At 40.3% G+C, this 15,593-nt stretch overlaps 1 protein-coding gene across 2 annotated transcripts in view; it reads left to right on the plus strand.

The window, feature by feature from the left end:
- Nucleotides 1-15,593, plus strand: part of slc12a2 (solute carrier family 12 member 2) — a 115,268-nt gene that overhangs the window by 84,379 nt on the left and 15,296 nt on the right. The window contains exons 21-23 of one of the 2 annotated variants that reach the window (XM_088281455.1): nt 6,804-6,851; nt 8,636-8,758; nt 12,262-12,373. In XM_088281455.1, the coding sequence (XP_088137581.1) occupies nt 6,804-6,851; nt 8,636-8,758; nt 12,262-12,373 (283 nt within the window). The remainder of the gene's footprint in view (nt 1-6,803; nt 6,852-8,635; nt 8,759-12,261; nt 12,374-15,593) is intronic. The other variant, XM_088281456.1, reaches the window with a different exon arrangement.

Here is a 15,593-nt window from a genome sequence, read left to right on the forward strand (position 1 = left end):
ATTTGGTAAATTATTTCACACATCTGGGCTTTGTGTTTTCCTTTAAATAATGTTTGTGCAACCACATTTAAGCACTCCTTCACAACTTCCCCATCACTTGAATGTTTTTTTATGTTTCCCCAAAATCCATGATACTTTTACTGAATATTCGTTTGCATGCCGCTGGGATGTAAACGAAAATGTAAAAATCTGTTGTACTGCACTCGAAGTTCGATGTTTTTGCGTGCGCTCACCTCAAACGTCAGCGGATAACTGTGCACAAAAGGGCGGTGCTTTGTTTCGTAGTGGCGCTTCGCAATGTTGCGACGGTTTCGGAGCATATGATGCACACTGGTTTTGAATCGGCTGCAGCCAGAACGAAACTAAATTTCTCCGTCCATTCATTTAAAACAAGACGCATCGACCTTGCAAACTTTTTAGCAAGGCATACTGTCAGCAGCACTCTCTTCCGGTCTGCTGCGCAATTGGCAGTGGATCGTAAACAAAAGATTTGATTGGCTCAAATCAGTGACGCCTTTTCCGTATTTACTGGAATAGCAGCGCCAACGTTTGCGAATGCGCCCTGAAAAAAATTCATCATAGATTGGCCATGGGTCCGGTCCGAACCATCCCGCGGTCCGGATTTGGTGATGCCTGCTCTATAGCATTTGACTGCAGTTCTAATTTTTCACCAGTAGATGTCATTATCACTGAAGCTTTGAAGCTTCAAACCATTTTGAACCGATTGCTTCAAATAGTTCAGTGTTTCATAAAAGCTCCATTTGCCCACCACTACAAAAAATATCAACATGTAAAACAATGATCATAATCACAAAAAAACACTCGGAAAGGGACTTGGACGTGGCATTGACAAATGGCACGAGAGAATCAACACGACAGCAGACATGGACAACTGACGAGAACTGAAGGAAACAGGAAACTAAATACAAGTAAATTAATAAGATGAGGAACACGTGGACAAGACACAATGGGTTGGAGGGAACTGATTGAGTGACACCAGAGACCGGGATGACACAGGTAAACACAACAAACCAACGAGACACAAAGAAACACAAAGAGAACATGAAACCAAACAGCAAACCAAAAATCAACCAAAACGCATCATGTCAACCAAGGATCTGAGACCGGTGATTTGATCATTAATTGAATTACAAATGACCAGACCATTGTTTGTAATAAAGTAAAACAGCAAAGCTTTTTCACCCCCTCATTTTCCTTGAGTGTCAGCATTCATAGATTGTTACAAAGTCCACATTGATGAGATATTTATGGTTATTAATGTTTAATGCCCTGATAGTTTTTTATTTATTTATTTATTTTTCTGTCCAAGTTTCAAATGTCATGCTGTGTAAACAGTCTTTGAATGCACCGGAACGCAATTGACATTGTTTACTTAAGGTCTGTTTTATAGATGAACCACAAAGGTTGAGTATATTAGAAACGATAAGATAATTTTCAATTGCAAGCATCTGCCTATACATGGCACCAATGTTGTTTTTGGCATGCATTTTAGATTTAGTCTTAGTTTTAGTCATTTGGACGAAAATGTTTATTAGTTTTCGTCAGATTTAGACATTCCTATTCGTGATAGTTTTAATCGACAAAAGCTCAAAAAGGTTTTAGTCGACGAAAACTCAAAAAGTTTTTAGTCGACGGAAACGCAAAACAAAAAAGTTTCAGTCTAGTTTTTGTAAATTGATTAGACCAAAACTCCCAGTTGTGGGCGTGCCCAAATAAAGGATAGGTTGCAACAGCATTGCATTTTTTGAAAGACAGATTGGGAATGGGAAGCAATGTCATAAATTTTGAGCGTCTGTTTAAACAACACGCTAACAATTTTGTCCCATCTCTTCAACGAAAATTCATGTAAATCACATGTTTTTTCATCACATAACCTCGTTTAGCTCGTCATCGTCTCTATCGTCATGAAAAAAAGGGGCGTTATAAAAATATTTCTGCCGTCGTCATCGTTGACGAAAGCAACACTGCAAGTGAGCCAAGCGTCATCATCCCGTTTATTCATTTATTTCCAAATTTAAAAAATTGCAATCTCTTAATAGTTTGAGATCCAAGCGGCCATCTACATTTTGTCTTTTACAACAGCACGTTACAGTATTTATAATTCCACATGACCCACACTGGATGAATTAAATAAGCGCACCGGCTCCAAGTGAGTCACCTGCGCTTCAATGAATTAGGGCAATCCTTTATTAAAAAGCAAATCATAATAGTTAGGTTAGATTGCTGTAAACGTGCCCAACTAGGCATCCAGACGCAGCTAGTTATTTATTCAAACGAGAAGCATTGAACCTGACTGACAGGTTGTCGCCTTCTGTGTGGCAGCCGACACACTGCACACGCATCCTGTGTGACACAGAGTTGGAGTTGCGATGTTTCACAATTACGGTATGGCTACTAGAAATGACCATATGGTATTGCTACCAGAACTATGGCATGTCACGCAAAGTGAAGTTGAGGAGATAAAATATGGGGATTTATGGATTGGCTCAAACTGGTTCTGATCAAAAATAAGGAGATTCCAATTCAATCATTTTGGCCTGGATTGGACTCCCATTCAGTGGATCGGATTGAGCCATCCATGGTTTGAGCCATTTCTTATACAAGGATTTAACCTGTCGGGAAATATTACCTCTAGTAATTTTTTTTTGTGTGTCCTGGGTTCCATGTGGTGTAATATAAATTAGCAGGTAATTAGAACACAAATTAAAACACAAACACATTTATGATACTCGATACTAGAAGAACAGCAAAAGAGCAACTGAATAGTTAACATTTGATATTTTTGAAGTTTTATATCTTGTTCAAGCCATTCCTTATGGCAGGATTGAACCTGCCCAAAATATTATCGCTATGTAGTCACTTTATGTGTTGAGTTTGTTTTGTTTTTATTTTGCGGGGGGTGGTCAGTATGAAGTTTACAGAATATTTAACACTTGACATTTTCAGCGCTTCGTATCTTGTTGAAACCATTCCTTTTGGAAGGATTTGTCCTGACGCGCCAAAGAAGTGTGTAGCCAGAGCCGCCTTTACCAACGGGCGTAATTTGCCTTGAGTCCAGTGGCCTCAGGAAGTCAAGTTCATATCATAATTTAAAAAAAATAAAGTTGTTGATTTTTCTGTCAATCACTTTGCATTCTTGCCATGAGTTGACCAACAGGCGATTCTGTGCTGCGCTCTGGTCGTATTGAAATTTCTGTCATTAAACTTGCTGCTGCAGTACGCAAAGTCCACTCTAGAAGGCCTATCTAAAGGCATGAAATTTCACATTATTCTGTTTTTTTTTTGTTTTTTTTTTTGTCCATCAATCATGTCATTGTGCCATCCGCAGATCGAACACAAAAACGTACTATATATTATGACAATTCCCAGCCAATCTCATAGAGGAAGTTTCCATTATATAGTTGTGTATTTATGCAGCCAAATGTAGCGGCGGCAGTTTATCAGTCAATATTCTGTCCAAGTGAACTCACATCTTACTTTGATAAAAAGAACATAATGAGTGGACCCGTTGGATACAGTTTTCAATTATTTCAATACCAGATGCAACTGGTGAGTCCTTGCGATCCTACAAAGGTTCGGAAGGTTAGGAAGTTCGGGGCCCTGCTGACTAAGAATTGCATGGCTTTCATCTTTGGGACAAGCATACTAGCAGGATCAACCAGGCCGCCTCAGAGCCAGGGCTGGTGTGGCTGGAGGACGGGGAGCAGGCGGACAGCGCAGGCGGGCGGCTGTTGTTGCAGCCGGCCCTGCGTCAGGCTAGGTAGCCCTGCATGCCTCCGCACATGCTCCCCTGTGTCTTCTGTCATGGTATCTGCTACCGGTGCGGACCGGCGCAGAGCTGGACTGGGGCTGGCCGGCCTAACTCAGAAGTCGATAGAAACGCAGCGCCCGCCGGGATGCAGACGCTGGGTGGGTGTCTCGGTCTCGCTGTAAAACAAGCGCACCAGATGTGGCACTCGTTTGCGCAACCCCGGCGCTGGAGAGTGACCCGCGGCCCAGTGGAGCCATCAGCCTGAACGCTGGCAGTACATCTTCATTGGTTGTTCTTTTGGTGTCCTGTAGAATGCATTCCTCTTGTTTTGCTCCCCGTCTTCCTTTTTCAGTGTGCCATTTCCTCAAATTAATGACGTCAAGGGAGAACCACCTTGTGATCTCCATTCTGACATGTTTTCTAAAACTGCCAAAGTGGCCTTGTTCATTGTGAGATGCGTGATGCCAACTCTATTTTGTTTTGTACGTTTTTGTGCTCACTTTTTACCTACTATTGTGATCTGAACACGTATTGTCGGCACGTGAGTGCACCTGTGCTGGTTTGGTTAAGTGTAGTTGTTTGTTATATTATTGCAATACTATTAAAATATAAATTTTTTTATTCATAGAAGTGTTTGGAAAATACACTATTGGTTTATAAAAACTACAGTGTATGAAGCTTTTGAGTTGTTAGTTATTCTACATGTTAATTTTTTTTTAAATGCATTCATATGTATGCTGATCTGTTTGTCAGTATTAAAAAATGAGTTGAGCATCTCAGTAAAGCCTTATCCCACTGAGAGGCGGACAGTTGCGAGTGTGTTCAAAGGCAGTGAATGTTGCGTTTATGTCAGAGTTCGTCAGGTTCCGTTAATTGTCGCAAATGTTCGCGAAACGTTCGCCAGACGTTCCCCAACACTTTTAGTGACATTTCTTGTCTCAGGGAAATTTTAACATTTTCAAAATTCCCTCACGGGAGGAAAAGTACAGGCGAACTGCAAACATTTGCGACATTTCACGAACCTTGAAATGAGCGTGCATTTTTCTACCTTTGCCAAAACTTGAAAATGTTTGTTTCTGATTTATCTTCAACAAAAGACGCACACACAGACTACCCCGTTATAAACCCTCAAACCTTTATTTTAAATAATGTATTCTAAATTAATGTATGACAATGTATTAAAAAACAAAAAAAGAAATCATTGCTTGCTGGTCTAACAGCAGAAGAAAAAAATAATTGCTCGGAGAAGGAAACCTCCATATGCTTAGTCATTCATTAACTCATCGGTGTTTGAGTTTTCTTGTTAATATTTATTTGGAAACATCTTAGGCCCATTGTTTATTCCATGTTATTTTAAGAAGAAAATGTAAACAAAAACATTTGATCACAGAAAAAGAAAGCAGGCTATTGTTCTGTGTGTCGCCGCTTCCCCAAATACATTTAGTAAACTTTTGTGTTTGGTGGATTGCCCATCCAATGCTCTCTCTCTCGCTCTCGCTCTCGCTCTCTACCTCTCTACCTCTCTCTCTCTCTCTCTCTCTCTCTCTCTCTCTCTCTCATAACTTCCTCTTGACATTCACATAAGTGACTTACTTCAATCTACAAAATACTGAAGGTAAAAGTACCGTATTTTTACGGCCATAAGACGTGCTTGCATCAAAGGGCGCAACACCAGTTGAGGGTGCTATTTCCGTATTTAATGCATATGCTAGGCGCGCCGCACTACAAGGCGCGAGCTCGCGCTAGCTCAGCTCGCGCTAGCTCAGCTCGCGCTAGCTGTAGCCAGCTCTCCAGGACTCAATCCCTTAAGGGATCGCTGCCAGAGGTATCACCCCAAGTCAATAGCAGATGTCCTGAAACTATAAGGAATCACTGCCAGTAACACTGACTCTAACCAATAAAAGGTGTCATGGCAATACGTCTACTAGACAACGTCAGGGGAGGGACTTCACTGGTCACCACACTCCTTCGAGTCACGGTTTCAAATCAAAACCCAAAAAAAACTCAGCATACAAGCAAACAATGAAACAAAGAAATAAGATAAACACAAAACATGTATCTCTCATGCCATCTATATACCCAAAAGAAATAAAAATAACACAAAAAGATTATAGCAATGGCTTCTTGGGAGCCACTCAGCCTTAGCCAATTACAGCAATGGCCTCTTGGGAGCCCCTCAGACTCAGCCAATCACATGGCTGTTTAGAGAGATGTGCATGGCTGTTTAGAGAGATGTGCATGTTGTGCTTTGGGCTTTTTGCAGTCTGTTGTCTAAAACCTGGGACGTTTCTTGCTTGCAATAACATAAGTGATAAGACAGACTACAACATTGTGGACAGCTGCCCTTTTGTCCAGCTTTCTCCTACACCATCACCCAAACACCATAGTCACATCATGTATTAGTCACAGTCAATTCAAACCATAGATGACTCAGACTTTGACCAGCAGGGTGTGCTAACATACACTCTGAACAGCCCAATGAGTAAAAGGGTTGATGGTCAAGAGTGATGTTCAGTCCATATAATGGGCGCGTTGCTTTACAAGGCGCCTCGTTTGTTTTGGGGAAGATTTGGGACTTCAAAGTGCGCCCTATGGTTTGGAAAATACGGTAACCTTAGACGCTATATTGACACAGTGGGACTCGGCTTGATGTTCCGTTCACACATCTTCCAAATGACTGAACACGAGACGTGATGGTTTGAAGAGACAATCTCAGATGAACAAAAAAAACAACAAGGACACACAGTGTTGTAATGTTTTAGCTCTTCATCTTTTGAGGTTTTATTTACCTAATTTTGACGCCAAAATTGATTGGTCCAAATTATTTTGTTCATTATGTGATTTCATAAGTAATGTTATTTTTCCGAACATCTAAACATGTATTAATTACTTTACTTTTATTTGAATGTTTTCAGTGTTTATTGAAGTCTCTGATACAATTCGGGTCTTCAGTCAGAATAACTCTTATAGCAATCAAATCAACTTTGTAATTAAGTTAAATTGTTCTCTCCTTTTGTCTTACATTTCCCAGATGAAGAAGATGATGGCAAAGCTACATCGCAGCCCCTGTTGAAAAAAGGCAGGCTATCCACTTAAATGAGTGGCCTTATGTTTTTGTTTCAGAGAATAACGCATTATCTATACCTTTCTCTTTTCCTTCCTTTGTACTAAATAAACAGTTCCCTTGAATTCCCTTTTTAAAATTACCATTAGTTGAACTGCTACTACGCTACCTTGACTTACAAGTTTGTGTCCCATGATCAAGCACGTACTTCAATTTACCTTTATATCAGATCAGTTTTCCTCTATGAAATTGAAATTCCATTAATCCGTTTAAGCCCCACAATATATTTTGTGTTTTATGTTTACATAGAGTACAGTGTCTGCATTATGTAAACATATAATGAAAAGGACTTCAAAGAAATTAACTGGTTTAAACGGCATAATTGCTGTAAGCAAAAGACCCAACTCTTAAGCTTAAGAGGTGTGTCTTTAAAAGGGGTGAGGCCGAGTGAGTGAGTCTCTGTGAGCTTCTGGACTTAAGTTTTGGCTTCTGCTGTAGCTGATTGAGACTCTTCTCATTTTGTTAATTTGTTTGACTCTTTGTTCTATTCTGTAAACAGCTGGAAGTACGTCAGCGACTGTGGGGTTACTTTTTTACTTTTTGACACTCATAAGTCAAGGTATCATTGTACAGTCGATAGGAATGGATTTTTAGGGACCCAGCCGACCCCAAAGAAAAAATGGCGTGTAATTGACGGTCATTGAAATGCATTGGATTATTTTCATTTTCATGTTTTTTTAACAAGCTCCCCCAAATTCTTCAAAAATCGCTGATAAATATTCAATATATGTTTAAGGGGTAAAAAAAACAAAAGAAATTTGAAAAAAAATTGTCAATGTGCAAATCCACGGGTGCTGAAACGCGAATATGCTGTTGGTCAACTGTATAGGTCCAATTTTGCCTCTTTTTTTTAATTTTCACATTAATGGGATGTCTATAAAGCGGAAACCCCACTAAACGTCCATCCATCCATCCCTTATCTAAGTCGCTTATCCTCACAGAGGTCACAGGGTGCTGGAGTCTATCCCAGCTGTCAGGAAGGCCAGAGGCAGACTCAAACCCTGAACCTTTGAACTGTGAGGCCAGTGTGCTAACTAGTCGTCCACCGTGCCGCCGCCTCCATTAATGTAAAAATTAAAGAATTGAAAAAAAAAAAAGACAAATAATGACAAATGTTTCTCACAGGACAGCGAGTGTATATGCTAGTGTTTTCTGTTGTCTGTCATAATGTTTTGTTGCTTTTGCTTGATATTGTTTCCTTTTTTGCTGTCCAATTTCAAGCTCAAGACCATTTTCTCTATCTGTGTGTTATAGTGCCTAAAATCTAACCCAATTTTCTGTGCCAACATTTGTTTCTTCCAAATATCTCTCTTCTCTTCTTTGCAATTGATGCGCATTGTCTTAAGGTGCACTACTGCTGATGAAAATGTCTTATGCTTCTGTATGCAATCAAGCCAACAGCGCTTCAAAGCTTGAAAGTTGTTGATTGTTGATATTTCGTCAGTTTTGATGCGATATCTGTTCTGTTAGTATATTGCTTTTGGATTTCCAAGATTTTAGCCCATTAGACTTGCTGCTTTTGCTTTGAATGTTTGTTTTTTTTCATGAGCTAATTTGGGTATTTGAGACATTCTTTGTAACAAACCTTTCACAAATCCTAGATTATACCAGTTTAATCAGCGTTTTAAACGACAATGATTATGTAAAATATACAGTCCTCTAAATCGCCTTTTGTTTGTTTGTTTGTTTGTTTCCTTGTGCTGACGTCTTCATCCATGTGCCTGGCACCATCCCTGCAGATAAGAAGAACATGACTGTACCACTGAATGTGTCTGACCAGAGATTATTAGAGGCCAGCCAGCAGTTCCAGAAGAAACAAGGGAAGGGCACAGTTGATGTCTGGTGGCTATTTGATGATGGAGGTGAGACTTTCAAAGAATGATAGCGATGGTGATATGATATTAGAGCTAATTCATAAATATGATTAAAAAGAATATTTTAAAAAAGGCTTTGAAGAAAGAATGTGCTGCTACATTCTCTCACCTGACTTCAGTGTAGGCAATGTGGGTCCAGTTCTCAATCAGTGACGGTGTGAATGTAAGAGTAAAAAGGATTCACTCAGCCAGTGGTTCTTAAATGGGGGTACATAAAGGCAATTCAAGGGGGGTCTGAGATGTTAAAATATATTTAAAAAGTAGCATCCATGCAAAAAAAAGGGGGGGGGGAGCTTGATAGAGCTGTTGTCACCAAGAATGACAAAGATCGTGAATGAAGCGCAAGTGCCTTATTAAAACTCAATGCAATGCAGCAATGTAAAATTCTGTGTTGACAGTTGGTCATGTTTCAGTTCATCTGCCCATCAAAACACAATTGTTAACCCATTTTTTCCAATATTTTTAGCACAGTAAATTAGTATATTCTAATAAATTAGTATATTGCAACGACCTAGGTATGTTAGTTTTTATTGTTGTGTGTTGCCATCAATGGCTTGTGGCAAATGCGTCATGTTGTACATTGGGTGGTGAAATTTCCGACTTCAAAAACGCAACACGCGGTACCTGGTCGTAAGTTAGCACTTGTGCTCTAGCTGTTTTGATGTCAATCACTTGTAAATAAAAACAATGTTTTGCTTTCTAATACACTTGATTTCGCTGACTAATGCCGCCACAATAGATGTGACATTATGTTAGCGTACCACAACAGAACAGCGCGTGCGACGTTCCATCAGACGCACAAGGTAGGCTGTGCGTGCTAACTACAGTTAGCTTTCAGACACGACAGTCATTGTCTTAAATAAAATCGGGCGTTAGTCCCAACAGCTGTGCTGCGATGAAAGGGGAGTTTACATCGTCGTTAAGTAGCATACGTGTGCAGTTTGTTTGCAGCACAGACATGCGAGAGCAGCTCTGGTTAACATAGCGTTGCAAATCGATTCTTTTATTTTTTATATTGATGCATGTTTTGAGCAGATTATATTGATATTAAATCGATTTTTTATGAATCTTTACAGCCCTAGTATGTGTATATATTTACATGTATATGTACGTACAATTCCAGTGACGCCCCGCCAAATTTCAAATGGCCCAACACAATGAAGAAATATGGTGGCTTTAAGGCGCCTACATATTGGGAACCAATCAGAGGAAAGCTGTGTTCTAGGGGTGTGCATCTTTCCTATCAAGGACAATTTGCTATGTATCACTATGCTTTAGGTGCGATACGATTCTAGGATGATTAATTTCTAAGTGGAACAATTTAATTTTATTCAGTTACATAATGATTTGATTCAATATAATACAGCGAAGTTCAAGAGAAAATAATTTTTTAGTGCAAATTAGGGCTGCACGATTTTGAAAAAAAAAAAAAATAATTGAGATTATTCAGACCAATATTGCGATTATGATTCGATTTGCGGTTTTTGTATTTAATACGTTAAAATGCATTAAAATGCTACTGTTTGCAAAATGCGTATTAAGGAGTATTAATGACAAGAGCCAATCAGTATGTCAGTCAAGGCTGTAGCGCTGTCTGTCTTTATTGTGCACTTCCGTGACTTACTGCCGCTCAGTACGGCAAGCGAGACGGACAAAAACAATCGCGGACAGGAAATATATCTCACAATACATTAACTGTTATCCGTTTCTGCTTCGACTTGCTTTATTTTATACACTCTTCAACTTTTCCGTTACACTTGTCTCTCATTTCCTCGCTCGCCGCTGCAGCATATCCGCTCATCTCCGCCACTGCACTCTTCCTCACGCATGCGCGCACACACCCACGCGTCACACATAAGCTTGTCACAATGCTCGCAAAACTACGATTTTGAGCCAGTTTAGTTTAAAAGAATTTGATCAATATTATAATACAAATCACTAATGTCACCATTTGATGAAAAGTATGAGGCGCGCTCCTCTGGCGATTATATTGTATTCTATTTGTTTTTTGGGGGGCTAGAAAAAGCAGCATATTCACCATTGCTTGTATCAGACATGCACGATCACAAGTTACAATGTTGCCATTAGTGCTGAAAAGATGCTCTGAGAGGGAGCTCACTGGTACGCTCAATTTTTTTCAAAACGTGAATGCTACTGTTAGCGATCTTAGCTTAGCACGTGAATGACTGCTTGTTGTTGCCTCCCCTTCATCTGTTTATTTCGAATCTGTTTGACAGGCTTCATACTCAAATCGGTGGTGCTGTTTTAAACGTTGAAATACGTTGGTCGTGTTGCCTCTGGATATGATGTTTGTTTTTTTTTTGTTTTTTTTTTTATGCGGTTCATTTTTGTCGAATCTGCCGTACGCCCAAATAATACCACTGCCCGTCTATAGCACGAGCATCTCCCTCTCCTCGTCTACGGCGGCAGAAGTTACTTCCATTACATCCACTTTGGTACACGGCAATGACAGAAAAAAAACAGAGGTGCACGCATAGGGTGTTATTGTTGGACTGCGCTAACTGTTGGCACCGGAGCGCTGACTAACGCGTGTTAGCCAACTACACTGATTGGCCAGCGTTTTTAAGAACCGAGCATCGACAATTCTGGTTGACTAATTCACCTGTCACTCAAACGCCAAAGGTTGGGGGAGAGAGGAAAAAATAAAAAACCTCACTCTCTTGCGATAAGATAATCGCACTACGTCAAACCTCGATGTCGATTAGATTTCAATTTATTGTGCAGCACTAGTACAAATTAACTTTTCAGTAGGTTACTCTAACAGTAAAATTACATTAAAAGATATAACGATTCAATAAAAATCTTGATAAATTTTAGTGTGGAACAATTCCGTTCGATTCAATGCACATTTTCAGATTCAAATCTTTTTTTTGTTTTGTCACACCTCTACTCTTTTAATTATAAAATTAAGGAGAACAGTGGGCTAATTGGCGCAATGCTTATTTAGAAATTGAATGAGTTTGAATATTCATGAGAAAACTGCATGTTAAAAATTTTACGCCTTTCTGACCAACATAATTAGCTGGAAAAAGGGCATCCTGCTAATTTCCAACCCAAATTATCATTTAACCCAGTCAAATGACATAAAATAATAAGAACAATAATTGTGGCATGGGACCTATGAGAAGAGATACATTAGAGAAAACTTCATTCTTTTTAGAAGAGTGTAAGTGGGACTTTAGACTGAATTTGGTTTCAAGAACGGTTCATAAATTTTCCAAAAAATTTCCTCTGTATTCAGACAACTCAGATATAGTTATTTAACCCCTTTTGTCACCAAAACTTTAAAAAAAATACGATGGACAAATGATCTTTTAGCAATTACTGAACTGTATCTACCGGTGAAGGATGAAATGTGCAGTAACTATTTCAGTGCTGCCTTCATAAATTGAATTACAATTAGGCTCCGTGGACAATTGAATGAATGTGGACTTTTATAACGTTTGTGCTGTTTCATTTTTCTTGTAAAGGTTTGACTCTGCTTATTCCTTATCTATTGACCAACAAGAAGCGATGGAAGGATTGCAAGATTCGTGTTTTTATTGGTGGCAAGATAAACAGGATTGACCATGACCGCCGAGCGTAAGTACTGATCAGTCCTTTCCAGCATTTGTTCAACAATGTTTGAGATTCAATTACTTTTACATATACTGTACATACTTATACAGTACATTAAGACATAAAGTAGCAATACTTCAATTGCAAAAACAGTGAAAGTAGTAAGTTCAAATAAAAATTAACGATAGGAACACATTTCCTGTAGACGCCAGAAAACAACAGAACAGTGAACAGTCCCAAGTTGGGACAAAAGCCAAACGTTTTTTAATAATTGACAGAAAGGGGCTTTGTCTAACATTTAATGGAAGGTCATTCCAGAGGGATGGCCCGACAACAGAAAAGGCTCGATCCCCTCTGATGCTCCGCTTAGTCTTTGGCACACCTCCAATAGCTGCTGATCCGCAGACCTGAGGCACCAGACAGGTGCGTTGGGGTGGAGGATCTTAGAGAGTATCCTGGGACGAGGCCATTTGAAGAATTAAAGACAAATAGAAGTACAGTGATCCCTCGCTGTATTGCGCTTCATCTTTTGCGGCTTCACAGATTTTTTTTTTTGTTTGTTTGTTTTTACAGTGGAAGTGTGCTCAGTGTAGCCACCCCTTGGATTTCGAATAAAGTCGCAGAGAGTTTCAAACGTGTGTCGATAATCATTTATCTCTGAACAAGCATGTTCAGCATTCTACACCGTGAAAACTACAGAACAACAGAAAAACACAAATTCAAGAGTAGTTTCACACATAATTCACATCTATGGTCTAAGATGTGGAGCTGCTGATTTTCATTTCAACCGCTTCACACTCTGCTGCAAACCGCTCCCCTAAAAGTTGAAGATCACAGCTTGGAGAAGCCAACATGACCTCATACTCTGCAAAAAGCGGAGATTTAATAATGAGTCCACGAAACCAAACCAACATGTCGACTACGCCTAGCAAGTCTGTCCATAATTTTTTTTTAACATAATTGGTGACAACGGGCAGCCTTGGCGCAGTCCAGCCCTCACTTGAAACAAATCCGTCTTACTGCCGGACCAAACTCTGATACCAGTCGTACGGGGATCGCACTGCCCATACTAGGGCGTCTGATACCCCATATTCTCGGAGCATCCCCCAGGACACATGGTCTAATGCCTTCTCCAAGTCCGCAAGCACATGTAAACTGGTTGGGAGAACTCCCATGCACCCTCAAAAAAAAGATAAAAGATGTCCTTCAATAGTCCCACAATGGGGAAATTTGCAATGTTACAGCAGCAAAGATATAGATCACACAGAGGCGGCGGCGTAATGTAGCCGTTAAAGTATAACATTAGCAGCAGACATTATTAAAAAGCATGCAAATATACACAGTATATACGTATATACATAAATCCCCATCTATATACACACTTAAATCCCACAACATATACAAGTGTAAGGAAACACTCCTAATGTCTGGCCATGGCTCAGAGGGGAAATAAATACAAATGTTGCAATGACAAAAAATACCGCAATGATAAAAAAATACTGCAATGATAAAAATGCTGCAATGATAAAAGTACTGCAATGTTAAGAATACTGCAATGATAAATGTAATGCAATGATAGAAATACTGCAATTATAAAAGTACTGCAATGATAAGAAAACTGCAATAGTAAACAAAATACATCATTGGTTGTCGTGTTCTTCAACGGAACGAAGTAGACGGGGGAACAACTGCGACCTTGTTGGTGGCTTTATTTGTCTCTGCTTACACATCACATCTCAAGCAACAGCGCATGCCCAATATATTCCGTTCCGTAATCAAAGATCAGCTGCAGACCGGATGAACCTGTCCCATGCTCACCACTGTCGTTCACAATCAATACAAAACAATACACCACATTGGTCATTATTTAAGTACACCATTGGATAAAGTACAGTAGTAGTGTGTATTGCATCCTAGGACTGCACAATTGCACTGATGCCCGCCAGTTTGTCGGCTTGACCCAATGTTCTTGTAAAAAAGTCTGACACCAGTCGGCAGGAAGGAGCGGCGAACTCTCTCTTTCGCACAGCGAGGGTGTAACAGTCTATCACTGAAGGAGCTGTGGAGTGATGTAAAAGTGTCATTGAGGGGATTGGCTGGGTTGTCCAGCATTGATGACAGTTTCACCGTCATCCTCCTGCCTCCACTGAGTCCACAGAGTCCAGGGAGCAGCCCAGGACAGAGCTGGCCCTCCTCACCAGTTTGTCCAGCCTCTTTTTGTCCCGACCCGAGATGCCTCCTGCCCAGGAGACCACTCCATAGAAAATGACAGATGAAATCACCGAGTCCTAGAAGTTCCTGAGGAGTATCCCCAGAACGCCAAAGGACCTCAGCCTCCTGAGTAGGAAGAGTCTGCTGTGACCCTTCCTATAGAATGCGTCTGTGTTGTCGCTCAAGTCCAGTTTATTGTTCAGATGAACACCCAGGTACTTGTAAGTTGAGACCCTCTCAACGTCTATTCCCTGGATATTCATTGGTGCAGGTGGAGAGTGCCGACGCTTGCAGAAATCCACCACCAGCTCTTTGGATTTCCCAGCGTTGATTTGGAGGTGCTTCTGTTGACACCAGTCCACAAAACCCTGTTCTCTGTAGTCCCGATCGTCTCCGTCAGTGATGAGGCCGACAATCGCAAAGTCATTTGAGAACTTCTGCAGGTGACAGGTAGGGGAATTGTATTTGTAGCCCGAAAGGACCCTGCAGAAAGAGTTGAGCTGGTCCATCGTCTCATGGCCAGGATGAAAACCACACTGCTCCTACTCAATCTGAGATTCAACTTCCTGACAGACCCTCCTTTTCCTCCTTCAACCCTGGTTGTCGTGCCTTGGTGAATTTCAAAGTTCAACTTTGAAAAATACAGCACGACCCTGGTGAGGATATGCATTGCAGAAAATTGATAGATGGACAGACTGAAAATTTCAGAGCAACAACGATCCAGCCAGGAAGCCGACTCTCCAGCCAAGTGTGGCCACACTAGACGCGGAATTTTCTGATCAGTGGTTTAGGCGTAGCCCTGGAGTGGCTATATAACTACAAATATATTGCGACCAACAAACAATTAACCCATCGAAAAGTCTCTCGCTATGCATTGTATTTGTGTATCTTGGTGACTTAAGAAAACAGGCAAGACATTTCAGACATTAACCGTAAGATGCTCTTTTCCTCATATTCTTCTAAGTCAGCAATGAAAAGGCTAATCATTTTGGGATGTTTTTTAGAGATGTCACATACTTTTTTGGGCCGTTAT

Source organism: Idiotropiscis lumnitzeri, chromosome 18, assembly GCF_059441095.1.
Source record: "Idiotropiscis lumnitzeri isolate Australia: NSW breed Sydney's pygmy pipehorse chromosome 18, RoL_Ilum_1.0, whole genome shotgun sequence".
Lineage (NCBI taxonomy): Eukaryota > Metazoa > Chordata > Actinopteri > Syngnathiformes > Syngnathidae > Idiotropiscis > Idiotropiscis lumnitzeri.